At 42.0% G+C, this 16,179-nt stretch overlaps 1 protein-coding gene across 1 annotated transcript in view; it reads left to right on the top strand.

The window, feature by feature from the left end:
• IGDCC4 (immunoglobulin superfamily DCC subclass member 4) overlaps positions 1–16,179 on the top strand; it is a 468,431-nt gene that overhangs the window by 408,345 nt on the left and 43,907 nt on the right. The window contains exons 12-16 of the mRNA XM_069222840.1: positions 7,363–7,470; positions 7,824–8,007; positions 12,906–13,033; positions 15,128–15,298; positions 15,751–15,888. Coding sequence (XP_069078941.1) covers positions 7,363–7,470; positions 7,824–8,007; positions 12,906–13,033; positions 15,128–15,298; positions 15,751–15,888 — 729 coding nt within the window. The remainder of the gene's footprint in view (positions 1–7,362; positions 7,471–7,823; positions 8,008–12,905; positions 13,034–15,127; positions 15,299–15,750; positions 15,889–16,179) is intronic.

The following is a 16,179-nucleotide window of genomic DNA, read 5'->3' as shown; positions in this document are numbered from 1 at the left end:
GGCCTTGAGTGCATCACTGCTTTTAAGCCATGATTCCACCCAGAAAAAATTCAACGTCGACTGACCCTCTGGTTCGGTGCCGAAAAAGGCCAGGGCACTCCCTCAACAGGCTACCACGCCTGTTTTGTGTCGGGGTCAAGCCACAAAATGCAACCCTCCACCTCCGAACCGAGTTGACGTCCCACACCATCTGATCCGAAACAAGTGCGCTCTGTTTCGGAGCTGAAACCTCGGCTAACAGTTTCGGACCCGAAACATCTTGGTCCAACTTCAGACACATAAAAAACATCTTACCCAGAAGAAATGGGGCTTTCGACTCAAATTAAGCATGTGCCCAAGACATTTACCGAACATTCCTCTAAAAGCACAAAACATGCTTCTGAACATCAAACGGAGGAATCAGGCATTCAACCCATTCTGGAGGTCATAGACAGCAAACAAAGGAGAATTCAAATCCAGAAAGAGACTGGAATAATTATTACTTCTCCGCCTCCACATACTAAAAGGAAGTTAGCATTCCAGGAATCTCTCGATACTGCCCCACCACTGGCAAAAATCGACAAGCAAAAGGAAAAGTCAAAACCTGTTGAGCTTTTTCCACCACATTCACCACAAGTTTCCTTTTCACCACAACCTCTGACTCCACCACCGCCTTCTCCCTCACACTCTCACACTTCCTCACAAGAAGAAGAAAGGGTTGATTCTAGCTACACCATAGATCCATGGGATATGTACGATTCAGATCCAATCCCACCTAACGATCTGGATTTGTATCCCAACAGACCATCTCCACCTGAGGATAGTACAGCATACAACTAGGTTATCTCCAGAGCAGCTGCATACCATGGAGTGCAAATGCATGCAGAACCTTTAGAGGAGGACTTCCTTTTCAATACCCTATCATCAACTCATAAGCAATACCAGTGTCTATTCATGCTTCCTGGTATGCTTAAACACGCAGACGATATTTTGAAAGAGCCAGTTTATGCTATGGTTCTAACACCAAGAATTGACAAAAAATATATACCTGCACCAACAGACCCAATTTACATTTCCCAGCAATTACCGCCAGATTCTATTGTGGTCAGTGCAGCCAGGAAGCACGCCAATAGTAATTCTTCTGGGGATACACCCGACAAGGAAAGCCATAAATTTGATGTGGCAGGGAAAAGGGTAGCAACACGAGCAGCCAATCAATGGCGTATTGCCAATTCTCAGGCCCTGTTATCAAGATACGCAGGGCACACTGGGATGAGATGCAAGAATTCTTGCAATATTTCCCCAAAGAACACCAAAAAAAGGCACAGCAAGTTGTAGAGGAAGGTCAGGCCATCACAAATAATCAAATGAAGTCTACTCTAGATGCAGCTGACACTGCAGCTAGAGGAATTAATACCAGCTTTACATTAGGCGACATGCGTGGTTGAGGTCCTCCAATTTCAAACCTGAAATACAGCAGCCGGTCCTTAATATGCCATTTAACAAACAACAGCTTTTTGGACCAGAGGTGAATACAACTATAGAAAAACTTTTAAAAGATTCAGACACAGCAAAAGCCATGGGAGCTCTTTATACCGCACCATTTCAGGGTTCCTTTTGAAAACCACAATTTAGGGGAGGATTTAAAACATGAACTACAGAGGCTTCCACCTCCCATTCAAAGCAGGGCCAGCAGTATTACACAAGGGGGTCATTCAGAGGCTCTTACAGAGGACAGCATTTCAGATCAGGTAAATTCCCAGCCTCAAAGGGTACTTCTACATCCACAAAACAATGACTTCCCAGACATTCCACAGCACCATACATCTCATGTGAGAGGAAGACTGCAACAATTCCATTCTCACTGGCAACAAATTACTACAGATAAATGGGTACTCTCTATTATCCGCAATGGTTATTGCCTAGAGCTCATCTCTACTCCACCAAACATTCCACCTCATTCTCACAGACTCTCTCTAGAACACACTATTCTACTAAAACAAGAGGTACAATCTCTACGACTCAAGGAGGCAATATAAATAGTTCCCATCACACAGCAAGGAACAGTAGTATATTCCCTATACTTCCTTATACCAAAAAAAGGATGGTACTCTCAGACCCACTCTTTATCTCAGGCCTCTAAATCTATATATCCTGTCAGAGCATTTTCACATTGTCACTCAACAGGATGTCTTTCCCTTGCTACAAAAACAAGACTACATGACAGCGATAGACCTAAAGGACGCTTACTTCCAAATTCCTATACACCCAGCTCACCGGAAGTATCTAAGGTTCGTAATAGCATGCAAGCACTATCAATTCAAGGTTCCACCGTTTGGGGTAACAACAGTACCAAGAGTGTTCCCAAAATGTCTAGCTGTAATCGCAGCATACCTCAGAAGGCAGCACATACATGTCTTCCCTTATCTAGACGACTGGTTAATAAAATCCATCACCATTCCAAAATGCCAACAGCACACTCAATTCACAATAGATACCCTACACAAATTAGTGTTCACAATCCCAGAAATCTCACCTTCAGCCAGCAGAAATCCAACCTTATCTAGGAGCAATTCTGAACACTCAGCCAGCATTAGCCTACCCAAATCCACAACGAAAACAAGTGTTTCACTCCCTTATATTCCAATTACAGGCCAATCTAATTTACACAGTCAGGTTTGTCATGAAACTATTGGGAATGATGGCATCATGCATAGCAATAGTGCCAAATGCATGTCTAAACATGAGACCACTGCAACAGTGTTTCTCGTGACAATGGTCTCAGGCCCAGGATCAACTACAGGATGTAGTGTTGTTAGACCGCCAAACTTACAAATCTCTGCAATGGTGGAATCACAACAAATACACAAATAGGAGATTCACCACAAGTAATTCAATTTTACTCTCAGAAGTGGGGAACACCAAACATAGACCTTTTTGCAACAAGCGAAAATGCAAAATGCCAAACCTTTGCATCCAGATACCCACACCCTTAATCCAAGGGCAATGCTCTATGATCTATGGATCTATGGATCAACTGGTCAGGGATATTTTCTTAAAGTTTTCCCCCTCTCCAGTTAATTCCATTTCTGGTCAACAAGATGCATCACACTTCCCTCACTATGATACTCATAGCTCCCACATGGGCACGTCAACCCTGGTACACAACACTGTTGGATTTGTCAGTAGTATCACATCACAAGCTTCCAAACAGACCAGACCTGTTAACTCAGAACAGAGGTCAAATCAGGCATCCCATTCCCAGTGTGCTGAACTTGACGATTTGGCTCCTGACGTCATAGAATTTGGATTCCAGAGCTTCCATTAGAATGTATGGACATTCTAAAACAAGCTTGAAAACCTACAACCAAGCAGTGCTACGCAAAAAAGTGGAAACGTTTTGTTGCCAACCTAAAAATGTTGATCCACTGAAAGCATCAGTACAAGATATTGGGCCATATGTATGAGCACATTTTCCCATAGAGACAGAATGGGTAAAACCCTTTGATACACCTGGCCCATTGTGTGTAATTTGCTTCATTTACAAAAAGCAAATCTTGCCTATTCGTCTATTAAAAAACAGCAATATCAGCCTACCTACAAAACAGACAACATACCTCTCTGTTTAGAATTCCTGTCATAAAAGCATTTATGAAAGGGCTTAAAGGAGTTATTCCACCTAGAGTACCATTAGCTCCTGCCTGGAATCTTAATATTGTGCTCACACGACTTATGGGTCCATCATTTGAACCAATGCACTCTTGCACTATTCAAGTTCTCACATGGAAGGTTGCTTTCTTGGTAACAATTACTTCCTTAAGAAGAGCAAGTGAAATTCAAGAATTTACTTTAGAAGAACCCTTATTCCAAGTACACAAACACAAAGTAATACTTCGGACACATCCAAAGTTTTTGCCTAAAGTGGTTTCACCCTTCCATATTAATCAGTCAGTCGAATTGACAGTCTTCTTTCCACAGCCAGATTCTATTGCTGAAAGAGCTGTCCACACTCTTGATCTCAAAAGAGCTCTAATGTATTACGTAGACAGAACTAAAGACTTTAGGAAAACGAAATATAGTTTTGTTGCTTTCCAACAACCTTGTAAAGGTAATCCTATTTCAAAACAAGGATTAGCTAGATGGATTTCTAAAATGTATTCAAACCTGCTATCTTAAAGCGATAAGGCATCTACAAGTAACTCCAAAAGCACATTCCACTAGGAAAAAGGGTGCCCCAATAGCATTTTTAGGAAATATACCAATGGCGTACATATGTAAAGCAGCCACATGGTCCACATCACACATATTTACTAAACACTACTGTGTGGATGTGTTATCTTGACAACAAGCAAATGTTGGTCAAGCAGTGCTTAAAACACTATTTCAAACTACTTCAACTCCTACGAGCTAACCACCGCTTATTTGGGAGAACAGCTTTTCAGTCTATGCACAGCATGTGTATCTGCAGCTACACATGCCATCGAACGGAAAATGTCACTTACCCAGTGTACATCTGTTCGTGGCATGTAGTGCTGCAGATTCACATGTGCCCTTTCTCCTCCCCAGAAGCCTGTAGTCATTGTAGCACTTAACTATGTAAATATGTATATACATCGCATGGACATCTTCTTTACTTTCTCTATATATTTGTACATACACAATTCTTCACTCCTTACTTCACCCTCATGTGGAAAATAATCTAACAAAGGAGTCGATACCTATGTGTACTATCACCAAGAGGAGGAGTCACTGGATCCCATGACTCAAAAAAAGACATCTTTGAAGAAAAACAACTTGTAACACTCCGAGCCCGACACTAGATGGCGATATATGCACAGCATGTGAATCTGCAGCACTAAATGCCACGAACAGATGTACACTGGGCAAGTGAAATTTTCCATATATATATATATATATATATATATATATATATATATATATATATATATTTGAAAAAACAAAGGTTACAGGGACATTATAGTTAGGTTCAGATTTTAAGATTTTACACATAAAACCATAGAAGTTTTTACACTACATTACAAAAAGAGCTCTTTCTGAACCAATATCTGGCTTTCTGCCAACTTTGTTGTAGTTCCGTCCAGCGGCTCGGCCGTAGTGGTTTTTAAAATCCCTATAGGAAATTGCCTTGGGAAAACGTGTTTTGGGACCCCCCCTTTTTTCTCGTCCCACACTTGACGAATCACCCCAGAACTTTCCAGAAAGCAGCTGAAGTGGCTGGCAGACTAGTTTTGAAAAGTTTGTTAAGAATCGTCAAATAGCACTAAAGTTATTAGCAAAACAAAAAAATATTTTACTATGGAAACTAGGATCTAACTATAACTACTTACTCACAACTGCCGGTCTCCCCAGGTGGGCCAGGTCCAGCAGGGAGACAATATGTATATTTAGTGCCCCCACCGCCCCATTGACCTATTAATGGCCCCGGGGACCCCATCCCCCAGGGCTGGCTAAAATGCTATGTCCATGGGGAGCCTAACCCCAGAACATAGCGGTTAACCTGCCCTCACTGATGCGGGCAGGAAAGCAGTGTTTGCTCTCGCTTGGTGGGAGCAGTTTCAAACACTAAGGTCCTGATTTAGGTCTTGGTGGAGGGAATACTCTGTCACAAATGTGACGGATATCCCATCCGCCTTATTACAGTTCCATGATAGCCTATGGAGATCGTAAAAAGGCAGACGGGATTTCCTTTACGGTTGTGAAAACCCCCAAGACCTAAATCAAGCCTGAAGTCCCCTCCCAGTGGGCGTACCCCTCTCCCCCATAAATATGGTGGTGGGCTCTGGGGGAGGGGGATACCGTGGCCAAAAATGGCCCTCGGGGTGCAGCCATGTGCCCCCCTCCTAAAAAAAAAATTCAAAAATGCGCCAGGCCCTGTGAGATGGGCCCATGGGGTCAAAATCAGCCCAGGGAGGTGGGGCACGTGCATCCCTCCCCCACAAAATGTGCCCCCCCCATTAAATAGTCATGACATCTTCTATGACATCATTGACAATATCACTGCAACATTTGCAATAAAATTATTGATGATAAAACTGCATGGCGAGGGTGCGAGTTATAATTACCGTAGGGCACGAGTTACAGTTTCTTGAGATAATTATAACTTCTGAATTTCTGGGGTTTTATGTGTGAAAAATCTGAACCAGCTATAACGACCAGTAACCTGTGTTTTTTTTGTGAATTTATATTATATTATATTACACTACACTACATTATATTATATTATATATCAAAGGAGGGCCCAGAGAAATGTTGCATAATACCATGCAGGTAGATGATTCACAGTCCTATACGGACTTGATTGCTACAGTTCAAAAGGAAGGATCTGATACATTCCTTGGCTTCAAAGCACTCTCTTATGAACTTTCCAACTGGATATGTGCATGGAGATCCATCCCATATGTCTATCTGAACTTGGTTCCTTCTGTCTAACTAGGTAAATTAATATTATCATATATACATGTAGTTGTATATGCATCAAAGTTGAGTAACCACATTCAAAGTCACCCTTTACTTACATAAAGAATAAAAAGCAACAAGGTTCTGCCAGACCACCCACACAGATGTCGTCTGCAGATGAGCCACACATCTGTACATGTATGTAAGCTCTGCAGTGGCACACCTTGTTAAAAAAACAGAAATATAAGTAAGCAAAAACCTACTTTCCTAGTTTATGGCATGCTATTCTTATCTATATCTGAACAGAATTCAACCTCTCACAGTTCATAAACAAACTTAAAATGCACTTCTTCTGAGACACCGTTGCTTAATTGATCCCACTCCCCTTCCACGTGAGTAAGTTATCTAGGTCCAAACCAAAAAATCTTCAAGTAACTACAGAACAAAATGTACAATATATGCAACTAATATGCCTACTACTTTGGCTGATACAGCTTCAACAATACAAAGCAACAAATGTTGGGATACTCTGTGATACACAGCAATTACATACATTGGGTATGTGCATGTCAGTTCTACCTGAAAAGGTGTGTACATACTTACTACAGAAAGACAGTTTAAGGCCCACCCAGAAAGACTGTGGTTATGTTCCTGCTTCCTTACTCCATGAACACATTTAAATCACAGCAGTTCACACAGTCACAAGTGAGTTACCGTTCACAAATTCCCTACAAATTACAGTGCATTCATACAAAGTGACTGAGTACTCACATACAGTTAGGTGTGAGTCTGCTATGTGCACATTCAATGTAAATACTCACAAATCCGCCTAACTGGCTCCAACATTCCTGCAAAGTGCATAATCTCGCTTGGATTCCCATCATAGGGCAGTGTCATGATCTGACATGAGTGCCTTTTTTATGTTCAGGAAGGGTGCTACACTCAGTTCTCTTTCTCTACCCACAGTGCCTGACACAATGTACGAGGTGAAGTTAGTGGCCTATAACAAGCATGAGGATGGATATGCAGCTTTGTGGAAGGGAAAGACTGACAAGGTGTCCGCTCTTGGAACAGGTGAGTACAACATGCTTTGTATAAATAAAAGTTGATCTTGTGTCTGTTTTAAAATATGTGATTCAGCTGGGAGTTGGGCAGGGGCAGACTGTCATTTACTGGGTTCACAAAAGAATACAAATAAAAACAGTTTTCTTTATCGTTGAGTCCTACAACTCACAGCCTGCTTCTGGTTGCATATATTTTACTGTTTTGTTCTGTAAGAAACTGTTGTTGCTAAAGGAGCCTGGCCTCATTGTCTTGTGTTACCGCAGAACATTAGTATCAGACCTTGACATCAACATTTTCAGGTTCTGACATGTCCAGTTGAACTAAGATCTAACTTTGTACCTCTCCCCCAACACTGCTTTCAGACCCACAGGTTTCAAAAGGTCCCCCGCTGCCTCCTTCATATTTAGAAGTCCAACCCAGAAGTTCCACATCAGTTTGGCTAAAATGGAGGAAACCGGACTTTAACAGCGTCAAGATTGCTAACTACACTGTGCGCTGCAACCTGTGGGGGCAACAGAATGCCTCTCTGGTCACATATCACACTAGGTAAGGAAAGGTATGAGCCCATAGGGGCATTGAAATGAGGGGGGGAGGAATGCTTGTACAGTAAGAAAACTTGGTGTAGTGGTGGCATGTCTGGACACCAGGAGGTTCATTTTAGCATGGTTATACATGACCTATGTAAAAAAAAAAAATGTTTTTTATTAATTATTTTTCACTATTGCACAAGGCTTCTTCCCTTTAGTACAGTATGCTGTTTTTTTCTTTCTCTAATTCCTCCCTTTGGCTCCACCCTGTACTCAATGCTTTTTCGCTTTACGCAATATATATTCATCCCCATCTAGCTCCTAGTTTCATATGTCTGTGTTTCAAGCGTAAGTAAACAAAATAAATTGATGCGTGGGATGCTTGAATTAATCTCAGCCACTGGTAATTACACTGGGCCGCATCCCAGAGCATCGTTATTTTGTACACCATGCCACCTCAGCCATTGATCCTGCTCTAATAGGAACAGCCCAGCTTCTATGCCAAGCCAGGTCCTCTCTCAACCAGAACACAAGCAAGTCTAGACAGATTTTGCCCTAGTTTGGGCTTTTCAATTGGGTGCAGCACAGTGTGAGCACAGGATCTACATCTGGGCATACCCATTGCACTAATGACATTACTCTGAAGTAAACAAAAAATGTATTGATGGGATGCATCATTTATTGTCGGCCACTGGCAATTATTCAGGGTTGCATACCAGGCCGTAGTTTTTTTTTTACCCACCATGCCACTTCACATTAGACCCTGCCATGTGCAAACCAGCCTTGATCCTGCTCCAATAGGAACAGTCCAGCTCAATGTGCCAAACCAGTTCCTCTCTGAACTGGAACACAAGCACCCCAATACTTGGTCTTGCCCTGAATGGGTCTCACTTGTCAAGTGTTGAGGGGGGTGCAGCACACTTGGGGGAGGGGGAGACCAGGAGGGGACAGAAACGATGAGGAGAAGGAGGATGCATGTGGCTGGGAGCAACAGAGAGTGTGTGGGTAGGGGAAACAATGGAGAGAAACACACGGGCAAGCACAACATGGAGGGAGCAGGGAGAAGCACAAATGTAACAAAGCAGCACAGAGGGGGAGAGAAGTACATGAAGGAGGCAGCTTAAATACACAAGCACTCTCATGGAGTGCTTAACTGAAAAGGAAAAAAGTAGTTCCTGAAAAGCAAGCATTGGAGGCAGCGAAGGCGACCAACTAAAGACGATGTAAAGAGGGATTGCTCCATGGCAGGGACCAACAGAAACCTGACAAGCCGAATAAGAAGCAGGCGAATGAGAGTGAGAAGGAAAGCAGGCCAATGGCAAGCGATGCAAGGGCTTCAAGCCCAAATGTTCTTGATAAGCCACAATGTCTTGCAACAGACTGCAAAAGTGCTGTCTCGTAGTCTGCAACGTAAAATTGAGACCGGGAACCTATGTAGAACTGAAAGTAACCACAAAGAACGACAGGGAGCCAGAGTAGTACAAGACTGGCAGAAGCTGGATACTGGTTTTGTGCAAGAAACAACATTAGAGTGCTGGTATCCAACCAAAAGTAAAAATCAAACCAAAAACCCAAGACTCACTCATAGCCTGCCAAGATTTGGAATTTATTTGCTTGTTTGGCTGTCGCCGAATTAATTTAGTTTTGATCTAATACTTTTTACACAGCATAAATGTGCCTGACTTTATTTTGGTAAACAGATAACATTTACAGATAATATATTTGCTTCCAATTTTTAACATGAGCAAGAGCTTACTTAAAATGTTTCTTTTCAGATTTAAAGAACATCAGCAGTATGGAAATACAACAAAAAACGTCAGTTTCCCTTCGGGATCTGAAAGGGAAAAGCTGCTCTGACACATCAGATCGGTGGTTGCTCTAAAGAATCATTTATTCTAATAATTACTGAGCTTTTTAAGCACCATCACTATTATTTGTGTTTTCTTTTACTCAAATTAATCTGGCCAGAAATCTTCACAAAACTATCAGTCCGAGGGCTCTCCTTGTCCAATTTGAGAGCAGCTTCGCCTTCCTACCTAATCAGACTGTCCTTTATATACGTCAAAAACAAACCCATAGACCGTCCCATGTGGGATCGCTATAAATACTGCTGTTTGGAAGGCCTTGGGTTGACAAGATAATTTTGCAGAAAACCGCCGAGACCGTTTACCACAGAAAATTCCAACTGTTGTCTGTATACTGGAGCATCAGTGATACTTTGCACTAGCACAAAACAACAAACATTTGTTGGCTGGGATGCCTCTGTGACTCCCGGGGAATAAACAGAGACAATCTGCCCCAGATTGTTAACATAAAAAGAACAGGGAGAAGAGCAGGCCACGACATCCTGGGCATGGACTTCTGATTAGGGAGGTCTTGTAAAGGGAGACCTATGTGCAGGAGACAGAAATTAGAATCTGCAGCAGCAGGTCCTGCAGCAGTGACAGCAGGGACTTGTGGTATGGTTGGTGCATTATAAGTAGTAACAGGCTCGCCTCCTGTTTCTTCCTCATTTTCACTAAGTGGGGGCGAAAAAACAACCATGGCTGCTCATAGACGGCCGTTCTGCCTGCACTACCCTGCTTGTGGCCTCTAGTAAACTGGCAAGACCACCCAGGGTGACCCTGGGACATGTAGTTTTTCACAGAGCATGGATATAGGTCTGGAATCCTTAGGTATCAGACACATGAGCAGAAATAGAATTATCACCAATTGTTTGCTTCCAGTAAGGCCTTATATTGCACTGCTTGGTTACTGAAGCATATGTTAGTTTTCCAACACAAGCTTGTCACACTGTTCTTGTGATGCATGCAACACTCACAGTTGTGCCAAGACCCCCAATGTATCAGAATACACGTCTATGTGCCCACCAGCTTCTCTGTGTTGTGCTTGGATCCTGTGGAGAATGGTGAATCCAACTTCATGCTGGAAAGTTACCTTACTTTCCTGTGCTGTATTGGCTGTTCAAAACAACAGTTTGTGTTTGTGAAATTAATGCATATACAATGTCCAATTTGGACTCCTTTTGTGTTTACTTAAAACATGAAAGTTGGGAAACCTCCAGAAGCATGGCTAGCAGTGATCCTGAATGATCAAACTGCAAATATTTTTAGGTCAAGTTTAGGCAGCGAGCAAGCTCTGTCTCTCGACAACCACGCCCATATCACGCCCATCACTTTCATTTTCACTTTCATTTGTTCCTTGCCCTGCGTTTCAAAATTCCCTTGATTTTGTAGGTAAATGCTTCATGTTTTTCCCGCCTTGAGGCTGCTTTGTTACCACCTTGCAGACTGACCCTGTTACATGGATGATTGCACGATCGGCCATATAGCTTAGTGTGGTGCACTATTTTTTTCTTTTGCCTTGCAGCTTCGCGCTGCGTGGCCGTATGTTGTTTCTTCTGCATTCTTGCTTTGGGCATGCCGCTGTTTCTTTGTGGTGTCTGAGCGCTTTACATGAGGATGTGATGTTTCATATAGTGCAAACTCGATCGGAAGAGCGCTTTACATGACTATGTGAAGTTGCATATAGCGAGACCTTGTACTTATTTTTTTTATTAAAATAGCATGTTACTCTTGTCTCCTCTCCCTCTTAAGCTAAATATACAGTGTGCAACCTTACTCAAAATGGGTGCCGCGCTTCATTTTTCAGCACGACGCCCAAAAGTCATTGGGGATGTGTTGAATTCAAGATTGCAGGGTGCAGTCACTTATGTGGCCAAAAGAAGGATAGCCTGTGGTACTGCACCCTTTCCCTGGTATTATAAGTGTAAAAACGTTAATGTAACCATGTTCTTCCTGATTACATTTCACATGTCTTACTTAATCTTGTTTTTTTTGGTCCATGCTATCCAAAGCGTTCCCGCTGTAATTAATGCTCTCCATAAGCAGATGTCACAAATATGGTGTAGCACCAAAGCTGCTCCCTTTGGAACTGGGGAACAAGGTTTGAGTATCAGAGTTGGTTCACCATCCCGTGATTCTTGGCAATTCACTTAATCTCCCCGTGCCTCCCCTCGCCCCCAAAAAAAATGAATCACCACTTGTGTAATATAATTGCTGCTCCTGTGAATTGCTTCAACGCCTGCTGGTTGAGTTTATGCTATATAAAACTTCAAAATAACCACAGTGATTTTGGAGACGATTTTAAGCCATAAGTTGTCCAGCACCAAGAATTCACATAGATGCCAAGCTTGAAGTCGCTTTAAAATGTATACGCTGTCATCCTTTGTTGCATGGAAAGGTGCTTTCAGTCGGGTACTGTGCGTTGTCTGTCGGATTTCACCAGGAATTTTTACACACAGGCAAAAACACGCCCAGTTTCTCTCCCTCTCTTTGTTTGGAAAGACTTCAAAAATGTTGGTCATTTCACAAAGTAATGTGCTTTATCCCACTTAATACATCTACAAATCTGCATTCCTCTCTCTTTCCGCTGCTCCTTAAGCCCCTCTTGTGCACCCTGCTTACCATAGGCCAGTAACTTTCAGCCACTGAAAGTGTGGGATGAAAAAGTGTGTTTACACAGATTAGCGCTTGTCACGTTGATCAAAACAATCAAGTTTCAACTTCTTAGTGATAGCAGCGAGGAGATATAAGGATGTTGCTACTTTTTTTTTCAGCCAGCATATTACTCTTGTCTCCCCTCTCACTCATAACCCGAATCCACAGTGTCAAACTTTACTCAAAACGTGCGCTGCGCTTCATTTTTCAGGATGTGTGGAATTCAAGATTGCAGGGTGCAGTACCTTTTGTGGTCAAAAGAGGTTCCAAGGCACCCTTGTAATTGTGCTATGCAAATATCATCACTCCACTGCATACAGACAAAACAAAAGTAAAAAAAGTGCTATTTTCATCATGAATAGCTCAAAGTTTCACAAATGCGAGACCTATTGCATTGCAAATGCTTGTTTTTCCGCAGCTCGGCAGAAGGTATCCTGATCAGCGGATTGAAGCCATACACAAAGTACGAGTTTGCTGTGCAGTCAAATGGGCTTGACGTTGATGGGCCCTTCAGCAGCGTTGTGGAGCAGGTCACCCTTCCAGATAGTGAGTAATAAGGCATGAATATATTTAAGTGATTTTAGGGTTCTGTGCTCCTGTGGCTATGGTTGGGGCAGCACAAGGAAGCCTTTGGTGGTGGTGATGAGTATCTGGTTGTCTGGAATGAGCCGCATGGTGCCTGGTAAGAATAGAAAAATGTCCATCTATTCTAAAAATGGGTTTGGAATATCACTCATCACCTCACAGGAATTCCTGAAGAAAATTCAGTGTTTCAGCCAGTAACAGTGCTCTGTATCTTTCATTGGTGATCAAAGCAGCAATGGCTGCATTATAATATTAATTTCAATGTGGAAACATAATTTTGATGAACAATTAAGAATGATAATTTAAGGATAACTAAGTTGTATTTTCTATTTGAAGACAAATTGGAGGTCAGCTAAATTTTTGTTTATGTATTTTTCCTTCACATTAAAATTTGGTGTGAAAGCCAAAAAGGGTTATTCTTCGAGAAAGAGATTAAAACCATAGGCGCTAGAACTAGGTATGTGGGGGATGCTGCAGCACCCCCAAAATAACTATGCTGGATTTCACAAGGTGAATGAACTCTAAAAATACCTATGAACTTTGTTTTTGTATCTTGTCACATTTGCTATGCGTTCAACGACAGAGGTAATATATTAGGCTATATCTCCTTACAAATTGCTGTTTATTCTTTTAATATGGCGATTAGTGTTATTCTTTCTCTGGCTTAAAATTAGGAGAATTTTGTAACGTGTACTATGTGAGAATCTTTCTTGGGTACATGGAGGGTAAATTGAAAGGCTGTAAGATGTCAATTACTTTAACAACAAAATTTAAATATCTGAAAACGAGCTGTTCAAATGTTTCAAAATATATTGGCAAATATGAAAGCACAAATTAAGCAAATGTTCTGTAATTCTGAAGTATGATAGAAAAAAGTATTTTAATAGGATTAAAACAAATCAAGAAATTTTTCATGGTAATGCGCACACGATAAATATTCGCTGAAACCCAATTTCCACACTTGATTATCGTTGGTGCCCTATACCTTTTATCAGTAAAACTGCACGTCTGGGCAAATGTAGTGGTTATTACAATGAAAATTGTGCTGTTTGCAAATGACAATGTGTCACCGCACCATGCTTTAGTAATGTAGTTGCAACAGTGTGCACCTTAATGCACCGCTGGCTACTTGGTACACCCTTATCACTCTCATGCAAAATGGGCATGGCTCATTTGCTAGACTTATCATTTGTGTGACGCTTGGATTTTTCACAAACCCTGCGGCTTCAGTGACGTAACATCGATGGCAGCACCTCCACTCTGAAAATTGTCCCAGCACCTGTGATAAAAAATGTTTCTCATTTATTCAACGGATCATGTGTGGCCTATTGGAGTCAAGAACTTGAAACAGATTCTCCTGTGAGTTCCCACTGAAGAAAACTTACAATTCGAGACAGAAAACGATCAGTCGCTTATCAAATGCCTGTCATAAATAGAACTCTTTCCAATCAGTTTCTGTGTTGAATGGGAAATTGTGAAAAAATATTTAGTAATATGCAGTAGAAAAGAGACATTGTCAGGCTATCATGCGCGTAGTGAAACTGGTTTGTGATTTGAGAGGTGTGTCTCAGTGTCTACAGGTTCAGTGTCTAGAGGTTGCCATATTCTAAGGAGAAATATCTCATCAAGGGCTTCATTCGGGCTGTGTATATTGATAATAGGGTATGTATTTTTTTCTGCTGAACATTGCAATTCATGTGTTTGTCCATTTTCTCGTACGTTTCCTTGTACTGAGTTTCTTCCTGAGGCAGTCAGTAAGGGTGCAAATTGTGGTCTTTTTGCTCACAGATTATTAGCACATGATACCAAGCCATTTATTCCATGGGTTTGTATCTCATCTCTGCTTTCAGTATCCCAGAGGGCGCGTGGTTCGGGGTTTACAGCAGTTGACATTACTTACTTGATACCTTTAAACTGGTGAAAAGTGAAACTTTCCAAGAGCACTGCCTGGCACTGAAAAAATGGCTAGAAGGGGTAGTTCCTAAGTGACTGAAGGTATAACATAGGTAGTGTGTCAAATTTAGTAGGATGCCTCATCTTTATTTTTCCCTTTAGGGCCATCGTCTCCTCCCTCGGAACTCCAGGTAAACCCAATCAGCTCATATGCTGTTAGGGTGGTGTGGCGCCCCCCTATGGAGCCTAACGGTGTCATCATGGAGTACATTATCCTGTATGTAGCAAACAGCACCCAGCCCGACCACATGTGGATGCAGTTGACCAAAGAAGGTACATTTGAATAGAACTCTTGGAAAAAAATCCTGTTTTACGTCCTACTTAATGAGTCGAAAACCTTTTCAAAATTGTTCATCATTTCCTTATGATTACGTGAGTTGTCTGCTGTCGCACCGCCAAATGCACATTGTTTTCTGTTTCATCTTCTCCACGTGAATCATCTTTTGGTGCCCTATTACGATGTATTCTGACTTTTTTTCACCATTTCCTTCCTCCACCGACCAGTAAATGCCTAGAACTTGAGCTCCATCAGCCACTCCCAAGCCCCACATTTTTATTTTACCAGACATACTGCTGACGCATTACACCTTCAAACCTGTAGTCAACCATTGCTCATCCCCATGCATTCTGATGTTGTACAGAAATTGACTTTCCCATCCTTTTTCCTTGGGATACACACCTGAAAATGTATGTTTTGTTTTGTCTTCACATTTGATTTTAAACAGGAAATATTTCGAGCACAGAGATCCTGGGCCTAGAGAGTGGAACTAGGTACTTCTTCAAGATGGGAGCAAAGACGAGTGCCGGAACTGGGCCATTCTCTGTTGTGAAAGATGTCCAAACTTTGCCCGCAAAGGCTGCAGGTACTGAGGCTCCATTTCCATCTTTCCATCCAAGCGTAGCCTGTGCCCCTGATTTGGCGGCAAGTACTTTAATGAGCATGCACCCAGTTAGAGGCAGACGGGTTTGTAGTGAAACTGGAGAACTTCTCAACAAACCTGGGCCTCTGAAAGACTGGGGAAGAGTCAGTTGCATGCCTCTGAAGTTCCCTATTGACCAGTCCGCTTCAAAATGCAGCAGTCCACCAAGAGCGAGGAGTCAGAAAGACTGTGCACATTAACGATTCAGCAAACATGGAATGCATTGGCATGCAA

The sequence above is a fragment of the Pleurodeles waltl genome, chromosome 3_1 (assembly GCF_031143425.1).
Source record: "Pleurodeles waltl isolate 20211129_DDA chromosome 3_1, aPleWal1.hap1.20221129, whole genome shotgun sequence".
Taxonomy (NCBI): domain Eukaryota; kingdom Metazoa; phylum Chordata; class Amphibia; order Caudata; family Salamandridae; genus Pleurodeles; species Pleurodeles waltl.
This window is presented reverse-complemented; position numbering and strand designations above follow the sequence as displayed.